The sequence below is a fragment of the Pongo abelii genome, chromosome 9, assembly GCF_028885655.2.
Source record: "Pongo abelii isolate AG06213 chromosome 9, NHGRI_mPonAbe1-v2.0_pri, whole genome shotgun sequence".
Taxonomy (NCBI): Eukaryota; Metazoa; Chordata; class Mammalia; order Primates; family Hominidae; genus Pongo; species Pongo abelii.
The window spans coordinates 69,275,503-69,292,839 of record NC_071994.2 but is presented as its reverse complement, the minus strand read 5'-3'; the positions used below and the strand labels follow the sequence as shown (position 1 = coordinate 69,292,839).

General features: G+C 47.6%; 1 protein-coding gene and 1 long non-coding RNA gene across 4 annotated transcripts in view; one reads left to right on the top strand and one right to left on the bottom strand.

The window, feature by feature from the left end:
• Positions 1-2,600: 2,600 nt before the first annotated feature.
• Positions 2,601-8,732, bottom strand: LOC129048970 (uncharacterized). The gene is made up of 3 exons (XR_008511685.1): positions 7,392-8,732; positions 4,914-5,025; positions 2,601-3,586 (listed from the first exon to the last, which is right to left on the bottom strand). It is a non-coding gene; the product is annotated as an uncharacterized LOC129048970 (long non-coding RNA).
• Positions 8,733-10,029: 1,297 nt separating this feature from the next.
• LOC129048698 (homeobox protein ARX-like) overlaps positions 10,030-17,337 on the top strand; it is a 39,835-nt gene continuing 32,527 nt past the window's right edge. For 2 of the 3 annotated variants that reach the window (XM_063711281.1, XM_063711280.1), the window contains exon 1: positions 10,030-10,685. In XM_063711281.1, coding sequence (XP_063567351.1) covers positions 10,513-10,685 — 173 coding nt within the window. In that variant the 5' untranslated portion in view covers positions 10,030-10,512. Of the gene's footprint in view, positions 10,686-11,255; positions 11,368-13,735; positions 13,834-17,337 lie in introns of those variants that run through there. The other variant, XR_008511256.1, reaches the window with a different exon arrangement.

Sequence of the window (17,337 nt, the reverse complement as noted above, 5' to 3'; positions counted from 1 at the left end):
CCTCAGCCACAATTAATACTCATCATCTCCCCTCTCCCCCTCCAACCCACCAATTCCAGATTTCTTTCATGCCTGGTCAACACTAAAGTTGGTCTGGGCTGCTCTTCCTGAAAGCCTGGGCCCTTGACTGTCTTGCCACTACCCTACTTTGTTGGCTGTGGTTGGCTATGCACCATTATCACTCAGCATGAAGGCACCAAAAGACACTCCAGCGACCAAGTTTCAGATGAATCCTCCCTGCCTCATCATGCAACAGCCACTTTAGCTTCTCAGAATGGGGGTTGATTGCCAGCTCCAATATGGTAACTTTTCTTATCTGATGGTCCACTTGCAGGAGGAGCCTAAAGCGACCCAGCAATAGAGTCAATGGAAAACTTCTCATGTTAACCAGTGGAAGATTTCTCCCTGAGAATCAGGACCTCTGTTGCAATGAAGCCTGCTGCAGAAATGGGAAGCACAGTTTCTGCAAGGAGCTGGCTGGGGTGATGATGAAAGGGGCCAGTACTATTTCTACCTGTTGGTTACTCTGGCCCTGTGTGTTCCAACACAGCACTATGTATCATCCCATAGTTTAGTGCATATACTACAACTTGGAGGACAGTGACCCAACCCACAGGGTGTTATCCCAAAGCTGGCTCTTTCCCTGGGCTTTAATAAGCCACTCCCACTTTCTACCCCTTGTTTACAAATAATCCAATATATTAGAAGACCCATTTTTTTTTACAAGACCATTTTCATGATCCTTTATCATAAAATAGACACTTGAGCTGAGACTTCATTATGCAGGATCCCATGCAGATAAATTAGACACTATAGCCAGGCGCGGTGGCTCACGCTTGTAATCCCAGCACTTTGGGAGGCCGAGGTGGGTGAATCACGAGGTCAGGAGATCGAAACCATCCTGGCTAACACGGTGAAACCCCGTCTCTACTAAAAATACAAAAAATTAGCCAGGCGTGGTGGTGGGCGCCTGTAGTCCCAGCTACTCAGGAGGCTGAGGCAGGAGAATGGCATGAACCCGGGAGGCGGAGCTTGCAGTGAGCCGAGACCGCGCCACTGCACTTCAGCCTGGGCAACAGTGCGAGACTCTGTCTCAAAAAAAAAAAAAAAAAAAAAAAAAAAAAAAAAAAAAAAAATTAGACACTCTATAAACCACTAGTGAGGCACAACAAGAAAGGAAGATAAATCAGAAAAGGTGTCCATCTTTTCTTTGTCAGTAAGGACAAACTGCTGCCCCCTCAGGGTGGAAGGAATCTGATGTCATTAACTTATCACCAAGTGCTGGGGCAGTCCCATCAAGGAACGACACCATAACCAGGATCCAGTCTCTCTGCTGCATTCAGCAGCAGTGGCAGGTAAATAAGCCTTAGGGAGAGGGAGTCCCTGTGGTAGGGCCTGTACAGAGCTTTCATCTCTGCCTTGTTCCCGCTGCGTTCATGGGCCCAAGCTCTTAGTTGGTTGAGAATTGAAACTGACTGATATTCACCAGACAAATCCTTCTTCCTACCTGCTCATTGAGTGCCCCCTGCACAGCAGATACTCTCTGATGGGCATTGACAGGAGGCATAAAGCTCTGCACAGTCCCCCACTCCCATTAGTCCATCCACATGCATCTCCCCTATACTTCCTTCTCCAATATTCCAGTCTTGCTTCATCCAGGCCTGTGACTTCCCAAGTAAGTTGTTCTCCAGTGCCTAGAAGTCCATGTGTACTATTGCCTCAGGCCATGCCTCCCTACATACAAAGTGGATGGCCAAGTGTACTGCCCAATTCTCTTCCCCCTAGGAGGATGTCCCTCTCTACTCAGCTTAAGAACCTCTCCTGAGTGGGTGTGTGGTACAGCTGGAATTCATTTTTGTTTCACACCACCGTACCATACATTGGGCTCAGAGTTTTTCCTCCTACAGCAGTGGTGGTATGGGACACTCCCACAGGAAGGAGTTTGGAGCAACAGGGGTAGATGACAGAGTTTGAATCGTGTCTTCATATAGCTTACTTGTGCCTTCTGCACCTGTCTGGATCCAACACCAAATCATTGTCATCATACAATCATACAATGAATTGCTAGTTTCTGACTGGTGAACTGGTAAACATAAAACACCCAGTTCATGCCTGGGTGAATTTATGACTGGTGTCCCAGATTACTGTGGGCAGATCTAGTCACATAGTGTCTTGATGTCCCACATCAGGTATTCAAGCTCCATTAGGGCCCAGGAGCACACTATAAGCTCTCTCTTTGCAAATATGAGTAGTTCTCTGCTGCAGAAGGCAGGGTCCAGCTCCAAACCTAAAAGCTCCACATGACTTTCCAGAGACTCAGCACAGGGCTCTTATCTAACACAGATACGTCTGGCACTATTGGACTTGCAGGTCATCAAGCCCAAGAGTCAGAGCAGCAGGCACCTCAGCTTCAATCCATTGAAGATGACTTTCTTGCCTTAGTCCACTTAGAACTCAAATAAATAGTGGATCATCTGGCCTCATATAATAAATATACTTCAACCTACGTCTCTGAGCCTCCTGACTCTCAAAAAACTGCCAAGGTAGTTTCTTTCTTAGGTTGGGTTTGCAGAAGTAGACACTGAAACAAACATTCATATTCAAGTGATTTATTAAGGAAGTGCCCAGTGGTGTGATAGTAAATGAGTAACAACTGGCTTTATGGAAAGAAAACAAATAAGCTTGATAAATAAAGCAAGCATTCAACAATTTCCACAAATACTCTATAGTGAGTACTTCCACCGTGACCAGTTTAAAGCTATCAACAGGATATCTCTGAATATGGAGTTGGGAAGAGTTGCTAACAATCAGCTTTTGGAACTAGCCAGTGTCAGCACATCACTGAAATGCTGCTAGGGAGACAAGTAAAGGAGCGGGTGTAGGAGGACAAGAAAAAAAAGGAAGTCAAGCAAGAGAGTGATTTCAGGCAAAGTCTCATAGAGGTTAGAGTCAACACTATCCTACAGGGAAACTCTGGAGTACAAGCTACACCTCAACGTTTTCTACATGCAAGGCAAGGATGCCTCACTCTTTCGCTCCTGCACCTGTCAGGCTTAGGCAAGGGCCATCCCAGCGTGGAGGCAGATCCTAGGTACCTATGGCTCTTTTTAAAGGTGAGCAAAGTGGTTCCAGCTGTGTGAAGGCAGTCCTTGGAGAAGAGGTGCAGGTGCTTGAGTTTTGGGGGCCCTTGGAATATTCTGACTGATGAATGTTTTTGTATGCCTGGGGCCTTGGGAGAGGCTATATCAGTTTGACCCGATAAGTTTATCCTAATAAAATGACTTATGACGAACTCTTAGTTTTGCTCTGGGGGTAGGGGGAGAGGGAGTTATTGGGGCAGCTGAGGCCATTTACACAGGCTTTGCATGTCTCCATGACTGACACCTCATTAAGAGCTTCGGACACCAAGGCTTGGGTGAGCTTCTCCAATTGGCAACACCACCATGTGTTGTCACACACTGTTGCTGGGAGAATGAAGTGAGTCCTCATGCAACTCCACCGGAAGGGTTCACTTGGAAGCTTGTGGTTTCTCCTGGCTTTGCCCCAAAGCCTTTCTTCTTTGCTGGCTTTACTATGTATCCTTTCACTGTAATAAGAGATAATGGTGAGTATAACAGCCGCTTCTGAGACCTATGAGTTATTCTAGTGACTCATGGAGCCTGAGCTGGATCTCGGAGACACTGACACAGAATCCTTTCACCATAATAAATCACAGTCATGAATACAATTCTGTGCTGAGCCCTGCGGGTCCTCCTAGAGAATCATTAAACCTAGGGATGGTTTGGGGGACCCCTGACACTTCATTTCCTAAACTCCTGATAAAGAGGGATTTCTGTGTCATCCTGCTACCTAGAGAAAAGAAAGTATCTGATCCCTGATCATCTTCTCCATAAGAACTACCTTGTCTCACCTGGTCCTCGTTGGCATGCCATCACCTCTACTCATGTTTGCCATCCCGGCGTCATCTCTCTACTCACCTGGCTCATGTACTTTGCATCTTCCTCACCCAAACATTGAAGCCCATTTGGGTCCACCTGTCCTCTTAGCCCTTTAATTGGCCTCATGGGGAGCCCAGAACTTTCTATGGCATTTTCTGACACCAAGCTAAGGAAATGAAACACTGTGAGGGCCCTGCCTTCAGGACCATTAGCATCGGTTGACTGGCCCACCTCTGGCTCCATGCGGGAAGCAGAGCACCCGCAGGATTCCCACTGACTTCCCTGGGGCTTCTATTATCCCAGCTCTTCCTATATGCTGCCTTTTATTATTTACATCATTATAAATATTTGTGGCTTCAGAAAGAATGTGATGTTCTTTCTAAAGTTACCTGGGTAACTCTCTTAATACTTACTTGAATTAACTGCCCATCTATTTTCAGATTTAACTGTTTGAAAATTCTTAATAATTAATACATTAAATTAAAAGCTCTCACAATTATACAGATTGCAGCATACAGTCATGCAACTATAAATAGATATGGTAGAATTTCAACTTACAAAGCACAAAAGGCATTTTTTTTCCTCCAGATTCTACCTAAAATATGCTTGCCTGGCCGGGCATGGTGGCTCACGCTTGTAATCCCAGCACTTTGGGAGGCCGAGGCAGGTGGATCACCTGAGGTCAGGAGTTCAAGACCAGCCTGACCAACATGGAGAAATCCCATCTCTACTGAAAATACAAAATTAGCCAGGGGTGGTGGTGCATGCCTGTAATCCCACCTACTCGGGAGGCTGAGGCAGGAGAATCGCTTGAACCCGGGAGGCGGAGGTTGTGGTGAGCAGAGATTGTGCCACTGCACTCCAGCCTGGGCAACAAGAGCAAAACTCCATCTCAAAAAAAAAAAAAAAAAAAAAAAGGTTGCCTATATTTGAGAGCAAATATTCAAATATTAATAATAAATTTAAATAACATACCTAATTCATGCTGTGGCGGTTGTACACAGGTTAGAGATGATAGTAACTCACAGGATCATATGATCATTGATCGTTCACAAGTTCAGGGATGCCAGAAATGGCATCTAGTGACCTGAATCGAAACCAAATTATAGTTTATAGTTTCTGTCTCTTCTGTCTACAGTAGGAAAAAAAAAACACAAAACAACAAAAACAAAAAGCATATAAGTAAATCTTTTTCCAAATTTTTTTAAATGCCAGAACCTTAACTCCTGATACTCAACAAACCTTTTCACTGCATAAACAGTCCCACTCTTGCGATTGTCCTTAAAATCTATGGCTTTCAAAAACGATCGACTCTACCATGAATTTTAAGAGCTTCCCCCACCCCGCCCAATCTTCAGAACAAATGGCTGAACATTCACACTGATGCCTATCTTTGCCCATGCAGCTTCCAGCTCCCCCCTGCCCCTTGCTCAGACTTCCAAATAGCCCACAGCAGGCATCTCCACCACTCACTGAGTGGTGCTATGTACCTACCTATGAGATATGAAGGCCTGCTCCTTCCTCTGGCAGCAGAGTGAGGGATGTTAAGAAAAGTTACCTGTCACTTCTCAGAACTTCTCAGATCCCTATCTGTACTCCTTTCTTCACTTGCAGAAAGACTTGAGGACTCAGAGAAGGGCTGAGAGGGTGCTCTATGTGAAAAATCTCCTGCCACTGTGTGTTTGGCAGGCAGAGATAGGAGTGGGGGTTGTCTTAATCTAGTTAGGCTGCTACAACAAAAGTACCATAAACTGGTTGGCTTAAATACAACAGAAACGGCTATAATCCCAGCACTTTGGGAGGCCAAGCCAGGCGGATCACCTGAGCTCAGGAATTCGAGACCAGCCTGGCCAACATCGTGAAACCCTGTCTCTACTAATAATACAAAAATTAGCTGGGCGTGGTGGCGGGCATCTGTAATCCCAGCTACTCGGGAGGCTGAGGCAGGAGAATTGCTTGAACCCAGGAGGTGGAGGTTGCAGTGAACTGAGATCGCGCCATTGCACTCCAGCCTGGGTGACAAGAGCGAAACTCTGTTTCAACAACAACAAACCCAAAAAACCAGAAATAGACTTCTCACAGTGTAGAGGCTGTGAAGCCCAAGATCAAGGTGCCAGCACTATTCAGTGTCTGGTGAAGGCCTGCTTCCTGGTTCATAGATGTTGGTCTTCTCACTGTATCCTCACTTGGTGGAAGGGGATTCTCAGGCCTCTTTTATAAAGGGGACTAATCCCATTTCCACCCTCATCACCTAATCACCTCCCACAGGCCCCACCTCCTAATACCATCACTTTGGGATTTAGGTTTCAACATATCAATCCAGAGGAGACACAAACATTCAGTCCATAGCAGGAGTGATTAGATTGCAATGTGGTTATTCAGCTGGGCTTCTGAAGATGAAGCCACTCTCTGTGAGTGTGAGAGTAGGGATGGACCATCAGTTGGTGAGGTTATTCAAGGTGCTAGTCATCTGGACACGAAGCCTGTCTCTCAGAACAGAAATGAGCTTCTTCACCTCTTGACTTTGGGCATTGTCAGGATGTCTAGGAAAGAAATCCGGTAGCAAGTCCACCTTTTGGAATCAGAGTATAGATATCTGCAGATGGCCAGCGGAATGGTGCAGGATCCCGGGCCCTGCATTTATACATTTCATGTGCTAACTCTTTATTTTCCTGAATCTTTCCTCTAAAATTAATGAAGCTAGTCCTTCCTAGCTGCAGTAGAGGAACACGGGGATTGTGCTAAAGGGAATGTTAAACACAGAACGTTAAAGGGAAACCATTGCTGCTTGGGGTAAAATGTGGTGGCAGTGGGAATGGAGACTAAAGGGAAAGGGTGGGTCTTAGGAGCACATTGGTTCTAGCTAGCAGAATTTTTTTCCCAGAGTTTTACTCTGGAGATAATGGACCATGTTTTAGCCTGGGAAGTGGTTTCTCTTTATAACTCTCCATCTCTGCTGCAACAAGGGATTTTTCCTTCCAGGTTTTATTCTCTGAGGACATAGACTCCCAGGTCCCTGTTCCCCATTTTGCCACGGTGAGCCCTTGGTCCTAGGTCCTGGCTTTGGGTTTCTTCATTGCTTGTTTGCTTACTGCAGAGTAGCCAGACCCCTAGTTCCAGGACCACTGGCCACACATCTTCACAGTCTGAAGCTTCCAGCCTTCTAAGGTTACACTTTCCTTTAAAATCCAGATAGACTATCTCTAGCCTGTCACCTTTCATCTGGGGAAGTCTAGTATGCTCACTGACATGCCCAGGGATTCTTGGGAAGGGGCATGCCCTCCTGGTCTCCTCTGCATGTGCATTCTTGCTCCTAACTTCTCAGTCTCCAAAAAGCTGCCAGGGTGCCGTCCTCCCACTCCACTTTATCCCACAAAGTGTCCCACTGTGGACAGTGCCCCACCTTCTGCATTCCCTAAGCATCATTCGTAGGAGGTGGTGGTATATACATACCAGACTTTTTCTGAAAGTTTGGAGGTAATAGAGCAGCACCAAGGAGCAGGAACCAACTTAAAATAGAACATTAGACATCTCCATTCCTCGAGTCCCTTGGCCATCCGTCGGAATTTCTCACCAGTTACTTTCCTTCTTAGAGTCCAGCTTTCTACCATTTCACCTTCTTCTTACGCAAGCTTTTCTCCTGTATCCTCTCTTCTCCCAGTTCCAATCTTACCCCTACCACTCATCATTTAGCTACAAGAAGACAACTCCTGAATTCCTATTGCTCCTCCGTGCAGAGCAATCCAGTTTCCTTGTTGCAGCTCTTCTCTGCAGATGAACTGGGACCCTTCCTGTCATAACCAAAGGGCCATGAATCAGCTTTCAAGGAAAAAGAACCAGTTCCTCAGAGATGAATTCTGCCTGCCTGGTTATCTACAGTGTAAAACAACAACCGTTTCATAGTGTTCACAGATTCTCTGGGTCAGGTCAGGGCAGAGCAAGGATGACTTGTCTCTCCTTTGTGATGTCTAGGGCTCAGCTGGAAGGCTCAAGCAGTTGGGGATGACTTAAAGGGCTAGGGGCTGTAATCATCTGAAGGCTTCTTCAGTCCTATGTCTGGTGCCTGGCTGTGGGGACTTGAAGGCTGGGCTCAGCTGGGACTGTCAATCGAAGCACCCACATCTGACCTTTACTTGTAGCTTGGGCTTTCTCACAGCATGGCAGCATCACAGTAGTCAGACTTCTAACATGTCAGCTCAGGGGTCCAGTGAACAGGGGATGTTGAAGGGCCTTTCATTACTTAACCTCAGAAGTTACATAGCATCCAGATTAAAGGGGAGGTAACATAGATCTTGTTTCTCAACGAGAGGAATGGAAAGATTTTGTGGCCATGTTTTCATATTGCCAAACGTCCTCCTCCTACAGATTGCCGACGCACCGCTCCTGGCATTGATAAGGGTCAAAAGGTCCTACCTGTACAGCTTCGTTGGGCTTCTCCATCTGCTTAGCCCAGAGTTCTCCTAAGGATGTCTGGGGTGTAGCTTCTCTACAGCTTTCAGCCTTGGTTCAAGACACCTGGCCTTGGGCTTCTTGTTTGTACTTCTAGAGGGTATCAGGATTTGGAAGTGGGGGCTATAAGAGCCAGTAGCAGGTTTACTGGCTTTTGTAGCTACAGTGGCCTCACCAAGGCAGGCTGCAGTGAGTGCTGGCAGCCAGTGCCTAAATGTCAGCCTCAGGAGGACTCTGTGACTGCTGGTTCTGAGTCCTTTGGAGAAGGGACATCCTTAGGACTTGTCTTATGACATATGGGTCAGGAGCAGTAGCCTCTGGTCCTGCAGTTTCTGTGGGAGACCCCAAAAACTCTCACACATTCTCCAGAGGGGGAAGCTCACCTCTGACCCCTACCCCTAAACAATGAAATAAGGCTTCACACAGTTTCAACAAGTTGATTCTGGAGTTCCAATCCACTACTGCTTGAGGTCTTGAGTGTGCCACGAGCCTCACTATCAAGATGTGGTTCAGGAATACTGGCTTTTTGGGGGAGTCAGTCCTTGCACACCAGTCTGTAAACTCCACGAGAGACAGTAACAGTGTCTATCTAGTACATAAAGCATTTTGCTCAGTACCTGGCCCTTGGTAAATATTGATTAATGATGCATTTGGGTAGCTCTATGAGCAAGTTGGGTACTTCAGTGGTTATAGAGATGGCTGTATTGCACAGAAATGGTAAACTTAAAAGCTATAAGGACCAAGAAAGTCATGTAAGAGAAAAGCTGGCCGGCTAGGGCCAGAGGCTTATAGAACAACATATTCCCTGCTCCCGGTGCAGAGGACAGCCACTCCTGCGCTCTATGCCTGCCATGCTGAAGACAGGCCCAGCACTGGCAGACATTCTTAGTTTTCAAGAGAGGATAAAAAGCTAGATCTATTAAATCTCCCAATTTTTAAGTGTTGTCCATTTATTCGATGAAAAGCATTTTTTCCCCTGTGATTGTGGGCTGGATGCAACAGGTGCACTGCCAGTTGCAACCTCTATAACCCACAGGGTTAGCTCTAGTTCACAGGAGTTGTCAGGATCCTTGGATTAGGGTAGCGCAAACCCTACCTCCCCCTCCTCGCGCTCCAGCCTCCTGGAACTTCGGCACCTCCACCCCGACCCTGACCCTGGCGTGAAGTTAGCCAACCACCCCACAGCAACTGCCCGAAAGGTCCTTCTTAGGCTCTTGTGACCTCTGCAAGAAGATTATACCTGTAAATCCCTAAAGCCATCAGCCTAAGGTGGGGGATGGGAAGGGACCGGGGGCCCCGGGCAGACAAGAAGGAGCGAGCCGGCTCTCCCTGCCCCACCCCTCCCCACCCCGCCCCACCCAGGCGGGCCTTCTTGCCATAGCCTTCCCTGGGTCACTGTCAGACAAGCTCTCCCCTGGCTGTGCCAAGACACTTGGACTTTTTCCAAAGGATTTTCAGTAGTAATGAAGAGAAAGCACAAGGGACATAAACAGAACAAGGTGGCCTAGAAATGGGAGTGTTTACAGAGCTTGGTCTTCGGAACCCAAGAGGCCCGTAATAGACCAGATAGCAGGGCCGAGGGAATCCACCCGGGAGAGAGGGAGGAAGTAGTGGATTTCCATTCTCAGTAAGGAGGGAGGCAGTTTGAAGAGAGGAGGGGACGGTGGTTTCAAGACTTCCACCCTGGGGAAGAAGGGACGGGGAGACGGCGGGAATCTAGGAAATTGGGGGATGGCTATTTCCATTCCTGAGAAGGGGGGAACTTGATTGTGGGAGGTTGGCTGAAGACTCCCACGCCGGAAAGGAGGGCGCCTCTGCAGAAGGGCCCCGAGTGGCGACAGCGGATCCGGGACTCCCAAGCAAGCAGGAGCCGGAGCAGCCTCTTAGCAACCCCTGTCCCGGGAAGGTTTGAAAGCAGCGGTGCCCTAGTGACGCCGGAAAAGATGGAGCGGTTGTCATGGCGACGCGGGGCACACCTCGGAAATAAATAAATAAGCACCCAGGCTGCCGCAGCCGCGCCCCCGCGGGACCCGAGCGAGGGGGAGGGGGCCTCACGGGCCCGGGTCCCCGCAGTCGCGCGTCCCCGCCATTGGCAGAGCCGGAGGGGTCACCCCCCGGGGGGCGAATGGTACAGTCCTCCGCCCGCGCCCCGGCCCGGCCCGCAGCCTGCGAGCCAGCCCCGAGCCCAGCGCCGCCGCCGCCGCCGCCGACCGCGGAGCCCCGAGCGGAGCCGGAGGCGGCGATGGAGGGAGTCAGCAGCCACCGGACCCTGTCTTACAGCCGCTGGAGCTATGACAGGTAGGGCGCCCGAAGGGTGGCCCTGCGTGAGCGCCTGCTGACCCTCGATCTCCTGCGGGAGAAGCGGGCCTCCGGGGGCTAGGACTGGCGCGAGCGCCCGACCCCAGGGTGGGCTCGGGCACCCAGAGCCTCGGATACGGCGCAGCGGAGCTCAAGCGAGGGTAGTGTCCCCACACCCACGGGGCAGAGCTGTCGGAGGAGGGCACGCGGCCACTGGGACTAGCGAGCTGGCACCTCTGCCCCCACCGCAGCTGCCCCGCCAGGGTCGCTACGCCGGGGGACCCCGAGAAAGGGCGCGGAGGGGGCGCCAGGAGGGGCGGGGCAGGGGCCGGGGTGGGCCCCTGGCGGGCGGGGCGAGGAGGGGGGCGCCTTCGGCTCTGGGATGCGCCCGCCGGCGTCTGCGCCCCGCTGGCCCTCCGCAGGGACCGAGGCTGGCCCCGGGCGGAGTGCCCCGCCGCCTGCCTGGGACCCGCGAGTCGCTGCCTGTTCCGCGGGGCGAGATGGCAGCCCGGGCCGGTTGTCTAGGCGCAGGAGCGGCGCCCTCGTGTTGCCAGGCTCCGCGCCCGCCCCGCGGGGATGGTGAGCGGCTGCCGGCGTGGGCGGTTTGGAGCTGCGCTCCCCACGCACTCGTCCTGGAGGAAGGAGTCATCCTCCCTGGCGAAATGAAAAAAATAAGAACGGAGTGAGTTGGTCATAAAGCTGAGTAGATTTATTCCTAGGTTATGCCCGTTCTACCTTTTGTTGGTGTGTTAAATGCCACCCCTCTATTTAAAATGAAACCATGATGATAGTAGATGGTCGTTTGTTTGTTTGTTTGTTTGTTGTTTTTAAGTTTCGTAACCCCATGTCCATCTGCAGAATTCTGGAGTTAAATTTCCTGACCCATGACCCTAGATGGTGAGGGCTGGAAGACAAACTTCATTTACTGGGCTGCTCTCATCTCCGTGAAGTCCTGCTTCCTGTGCTCTCCTTCCCTTAACTCTGCCAAAAACCTCCCTGCATCTTCGACAGCCCTTGTTTGCCTAGATTCAGAGGAACAGGTGTCCCTCCTGCCTAAGGCTAGTTCCCTTAGGACCCCTCCTCACCTTCCCTGAGTCTCGCCGCCTATTAATCCCATCTGTCTCCTCCATCTGCACCTTCGCCTCTTTACTGGTGATCTCTCTTCAGCCTGTAAACTTATTCACCTTTGTCTTGTCTGCCTCCTCAAGATGGGCGCAACTGATCCACGTCTGTTTTTTTTTCCTTTCATTGCCTTCTTTGGCGAAATATATTGTCTGAATTGGTTAATTCTGTTTCTTCATCAACTCTTCCTTGCACAGCCCCAGCAAATCTCCTGTCCACCTCATGATTCCAGTGCACCTGCCTTTTTGAAAAGTAGTGCTCTCCACGGAGAAGAACTCTATTATTGGAATATTAAACTTAAAATAACAAAACCTACAAACTTTGGTTCAGATCCCAAATCCACACATTCATTCATTTATTCAACAAACATGTATTGAGTGCGAACTATATCCTGGGCCCTGGAAATAAGGCGGTAAAAAGACAGAATTTCCTCCCGGAGATGAGCTCACAGTCCAGATTATATTAGAAATAAGCAGTGACATATTCTGGGAGAAAAACTTAAAGTTGAGCTAATTCCATATAGTAAATAATTTTTCCCTGCAAAAGCAAACCTATAAAAGCAGAAAGACTTTGGAATTAGATAACCTGCATTCAAATCCTGACTCCACCTAGCTAACTTTGGACAAATTACTTCTCCCTGGGCCACAGTTTCTTGGGGAAGTGTTGTGAGTATTAAATGAGCTAATAGGCCTGGCACAGTGGCTCACACCTGTAATCCCAGTACTTTGGGAAGCTGAGGTGGGCAGATCACTTGAGATCAGGAGTTTGAGACCAGCCTGGCCAACATGGTGAAACCCCGTCTGTACTAAAAATAGAAAAAAAAAAAAAAACAACCATTAGCCGGGCATGGAGGTGCACGCCTGTAATCCCAGCTACTTGGGAGGCTGAGGCTGGAGGATTGCTTGAGCCCGGGAGGCAGAGCTTGCAGTGAGCGAAGATTGTGTCACTGCACTCCAGCCTGGACGACAGAGCTAGACTCTCTCTCAAAAAATAAAAATAAATAAATGAGGTAATAAATATAAAGGGCTTATCATATTGCCTGGGACTTAGTAATCATGCAATAAGTGGTATAAATTGCTGTTTTATTAATGCATATTGTAAGTGTTTCTGGAACTCTAGTCTTCCACAGAAGCTTAGTTTGAAAATCTTGGCCAGGCGCGGTGGCTCACACCTGTAATCCCAACACTTTGGGAGGCTGAGGCAGGCAGATCACGAGGTCAGGAGATTGAGATCCTCCTGGCTAACACGGTGAAACCCCGTCTCTACTAAAAACACACAAAAAAATTAGCTGGGCATGGTGGTGGGAGCCTGTAGTCCCAGCTACTCAGGAGGCTGAGGCAGGAGAATGGCATGAACCCGGCAGGCGGAGCTTGCAGTGAGCGGAGATCACGCCACTGGACTCCAGCCTGAGCAACAGAGCGAGACTCCGTCTCAAAAAGAAAAAAAAAAGAAAAAAAAGAAAATTATTTTTCTGCTTTCAGCCCCCTATATAAAGACATTTACTGGGTTTCTGTCTTCAGAACTCTTTTCTTCTCACCCTGACAATCTCAATACCTGGGGAGCTATGTGAAGAAAACAACTCACCTGGCCCTTGACCAAACTAACTGAATCAGAATATCCAGGGGTGGGACCCCTGGGCTCAATGTTTGTTTAAAACTTCCCAGGTGATTGTGATGCAGCTGGTTTGTCTACTCTCCAAAACCACTAGTCCACACCACCTCCTCTATTTTCTAATCAGTACGTGTTTTTAAAGACATAAATATTGAATTATTCAAAAATTACACAATACTCAAGCTGTTAAAACCATTACACAAGCAACACATACATTGGGTACACAGTATTAAAAGTGAAAATCTGTGTTCTGCTGACCTCATCCCCATCCTAACTCTATAAGGAGCCATTGTTAATAGTTAACTTTCACTTTCCAGCACTGTTCTCTGGTTGCTGCCCCCATCACATCTTTGAACCCGGCAAACACTTTTCCTTCAAGTCGTCATCAAAGTTGACCTCTCCTCCGTGTGTTTATGTAAGCTGTTGTCCCCCTTGCTTCTGGGCCATGTGCGTATCGGTTATCTATTGCCATGTTAACAAATGACTCCTAAACTTAGTGACTTAAAATAACAACTGTTTTGGCCAGGCGCGGTGGCTCAGGCCTGTAATCCCAGCACTTTACGAGGCCAAGGCGGGCGGATTACCTGAAGTCAGGAGTTCGAAACCAGCCTGGCCAACATGGTGAAACCCTGTCTCTACTAAAAATACAAAAATTAGCCAGGTGTGGTGGCACACACCTGTAATCCTAGCTACTCGGGAGGCTGAGGCAGGAGAATTGCTTGAACCCGGGAGATGGAGGTTGCAGTCAGTGCAGTGGAGATCGTGCCACTGCATTCCAGCCTGGCTGACAGAGCAAGACTGTGTCTCAAAAACAAAACAAAACAAAACAAAACAAAAACACACAAACAAAAACAAAACAACTACAAGAAAAAAACAACTGTTTGAGTTAGCACAAGATTCTGTGGATCAGCAATTTGGGCTGGGCTTAGCTGGGCAGTTTTGTGGTCTGGGCCAGGCTCAGCTTTTCTGGGTTGGGCTTGTTCACATATCTGGTGCTCCGGCTGGGAAGGCTAGAGCAGCAGGGCCCTCTCTCCACGTGCCTTCTCATCTTGCAGCAGGCTCACTCAGGTTTGTACACATGGTGGTGGAAGGGATTCCAGTGAGAAAGCCGAAGCTGCAGGGTCTCTTGAGGCCTAGGTTTAGAACTTGCACATCACTCTGCTGCCTTGTATTAGTCAAAGTAAGTCAAAATGCCAGCCCACATTTCAGGGGTGGGGAAATAGGCCTTACCTCTTGAAGGAAGGAGCTGAAAATCCATGGCCACTTTTCCAACCTACCAAAATATGATGCCTACATTTTTAAAATTTCTGGCTCCTCTTAGGTCCCCACTGTCCACATCTGAGCACATGCCAAAGTGCTCCTCTTTTCCAGTTCACTCCGTTCCATTCTATTCTCAGGCTATACCCTGGTCTCAGTTATCAACGCAATACTTCTAACACAGAAATCTATATCTCAACTCCAGCCTTTTTGCCAAGACTTAGTCCCACATCTCTAAATGCCTGTAGACATCTCCATCTAGATATTCAGCCAACAGCTTTAACGCAATAGGTTTAAAATCAGACCCTTCACTGATAATTGTATTCTCTAGTCAGCATCCACAAGTCAAATGGACTCCTCAAAACTTGGACATTGACCTTGAACTCTCCAAATCTCCTTATCTGTACAACTGATTGTTATGAAGATAAAAGGAAAAGATCTATGTAAAATGACTGGCACAAAGTAGGTATCATGAAGTCCATTGTTTTCCACAGCTTGGCACCCCATTAACCATTTTGTCTCCACTCAAGCTTCAGTCATTATCCTCAAAGGCTTCAGTGCCCATATCAGTGACCAAACTAGCACTCTTCACTCACAATTTCTGGACCTTCCCATTCTAGACACTTCTCTTCAGTTATTTACAGGATAAATTCCTAGGTGATGACAGCTGGAATTGCTTCACTTCTAATCTCATACACACGAATTGCCAACTCTTTGACCTCAGACATGTTCCTTATACATTACTCCTGCCATAACACAAAGGTGTCTGCCTTCATGGCCTACCAGCCTTTTCCCGGCCTCTCTTCTCTTCCCAGCTTGTATTACATGGTAGATTATTTCAGTCACTCACTCCAGCACTTTTTATTCCCTCACATATGTTCAGCACGACTCTAGCCTGGCGTGGATCAATGTTAAAATCTCTATCCCCTTTCTTCTTATGACACTAGAATCCTATAACAAAAATGACATGCCTGTGCAGGATGTCACCACTTTCATGGTCTTCATCTTCGGCTGGGCCACCAACGCCATCTCTCAGTCTTTCTGCTTCTCCCTGATGAACTTCACTCCCATTGCCCACAACAGCCCTTCCAAACCTTCCGCACTCTCAAGACCCCTCTCTGCTTGACCCTTATCTGTACCCCAGGTGTTATGTAAATGGCCCTGCCTCCTGCTCCTTGGAGAAAAATTGATCACATCAGGCATCATCTTCTGTCACGTCCTGACTCCACTTCATTTCCGCGCTACTTCGATCACTCCCTTGTGGGGACTTTGTTGTTCTTCCCAGTTCTTTGCTATTATAAATAATTTTGTATCGAACATCTTGTGTATATGACATTCTCCCCTCATGTTTGATTATTCAATTAAAACAAACTCCTGAAGAAGGATTGTTAGTTTCCAATGTTGGCTACTGTCAGATTGTCCTCCAGGAGGAGTGAATTGATTTCTTTTTCCACAAGCAGTCACTGACTGCATTGTTTTACAATTATGTTTGTGTGTGTGAGTGTGACCTCTCAGACTCTGAGACAAAGTAGCATCACTGAGCAGAACTTGGATTCTGGGGTCAAAGTGACCTGGCTTTGAAGCCCAGGTCCTTAAATTATTGCTTATATGGCTTTAGACAAGTGACTTAACCTCCATCGACAAATAGACAATAATAATGGTAGCTACGACTTAAGGTGGGTCCATTCACTCAATATGCATTTACTGAGCACCTTCTAAATGCCAGGCAATATTTTAGGCAGTGGAGACAGAATGAAACAAAGTCTGTGGTCTCATAGTTCTTACTGTCTAGTTGGGGGAGATATGGACTAATATATTTAATGTATCAGTGCTAAGAGGCTTATATAATATGATAAAGTACAAAGAAGAAAAAGCAGAGTCTAGAGGAGAGAGTCTGACAGCATGGGTGTGCTGGGGGTGGTGTGTGTGCTGTGTCATATAGTGTGGTCAGGGAAACTCTGAGGAGGGGGTATGTCATCCGAGAGCTGAAAGAGGCGAGGGAATTAGTCCTGTGGTTAATGGGAAGAATGTTCCATGGAAAGGAGCAGCAAGTGACAACGTCCTGAGGTAGGAGTGTGCCTAGTGTGTTTGGGAACAGCATGGAAACCTGTGTGTCCTCTGCCTCTTTGTAAAACTTTCTTCTTGCTCTTCTCCCAACTCCCCACACCCAGTCCACCCATCCTCAGGGAACCACTGATCTGATTCATTTCCTAGAGTTTTGTATAAATGGAATAATCAGTATGAACCCTTTTATTGTTTGGCTGTTTTCAGACAGTGTAATTATTGTGATATTCTTCAATATTGTTGCATGAATTAGTAGAGCATTTCCTTTTATTGCCGAATAGTATTCATGGATATATCACAGTTTGTTTATCCCATCACCTGTTGATGTTTCCACTTTTTGGCTATTACAAATAAAGCTTTTGTGAATATTAATATACAAGTCTTTGTATGGACATATACTTTTGTTTCTCTTAGGCAAATACCTAGCAAAGCAGTGGAATGGCTGAATCATATAATAGGTCTACATTTAACCTTTTAAGAAACTGCCCAACTTTTCCAAAGTGGTTGGACAATTTTATATTCTCATGAGCATTGTATGAGAGTTCCAATTCCTCTGCATTTTTGTGACAGTTGGCACAGCCAGTCTTTTTCATTTTAG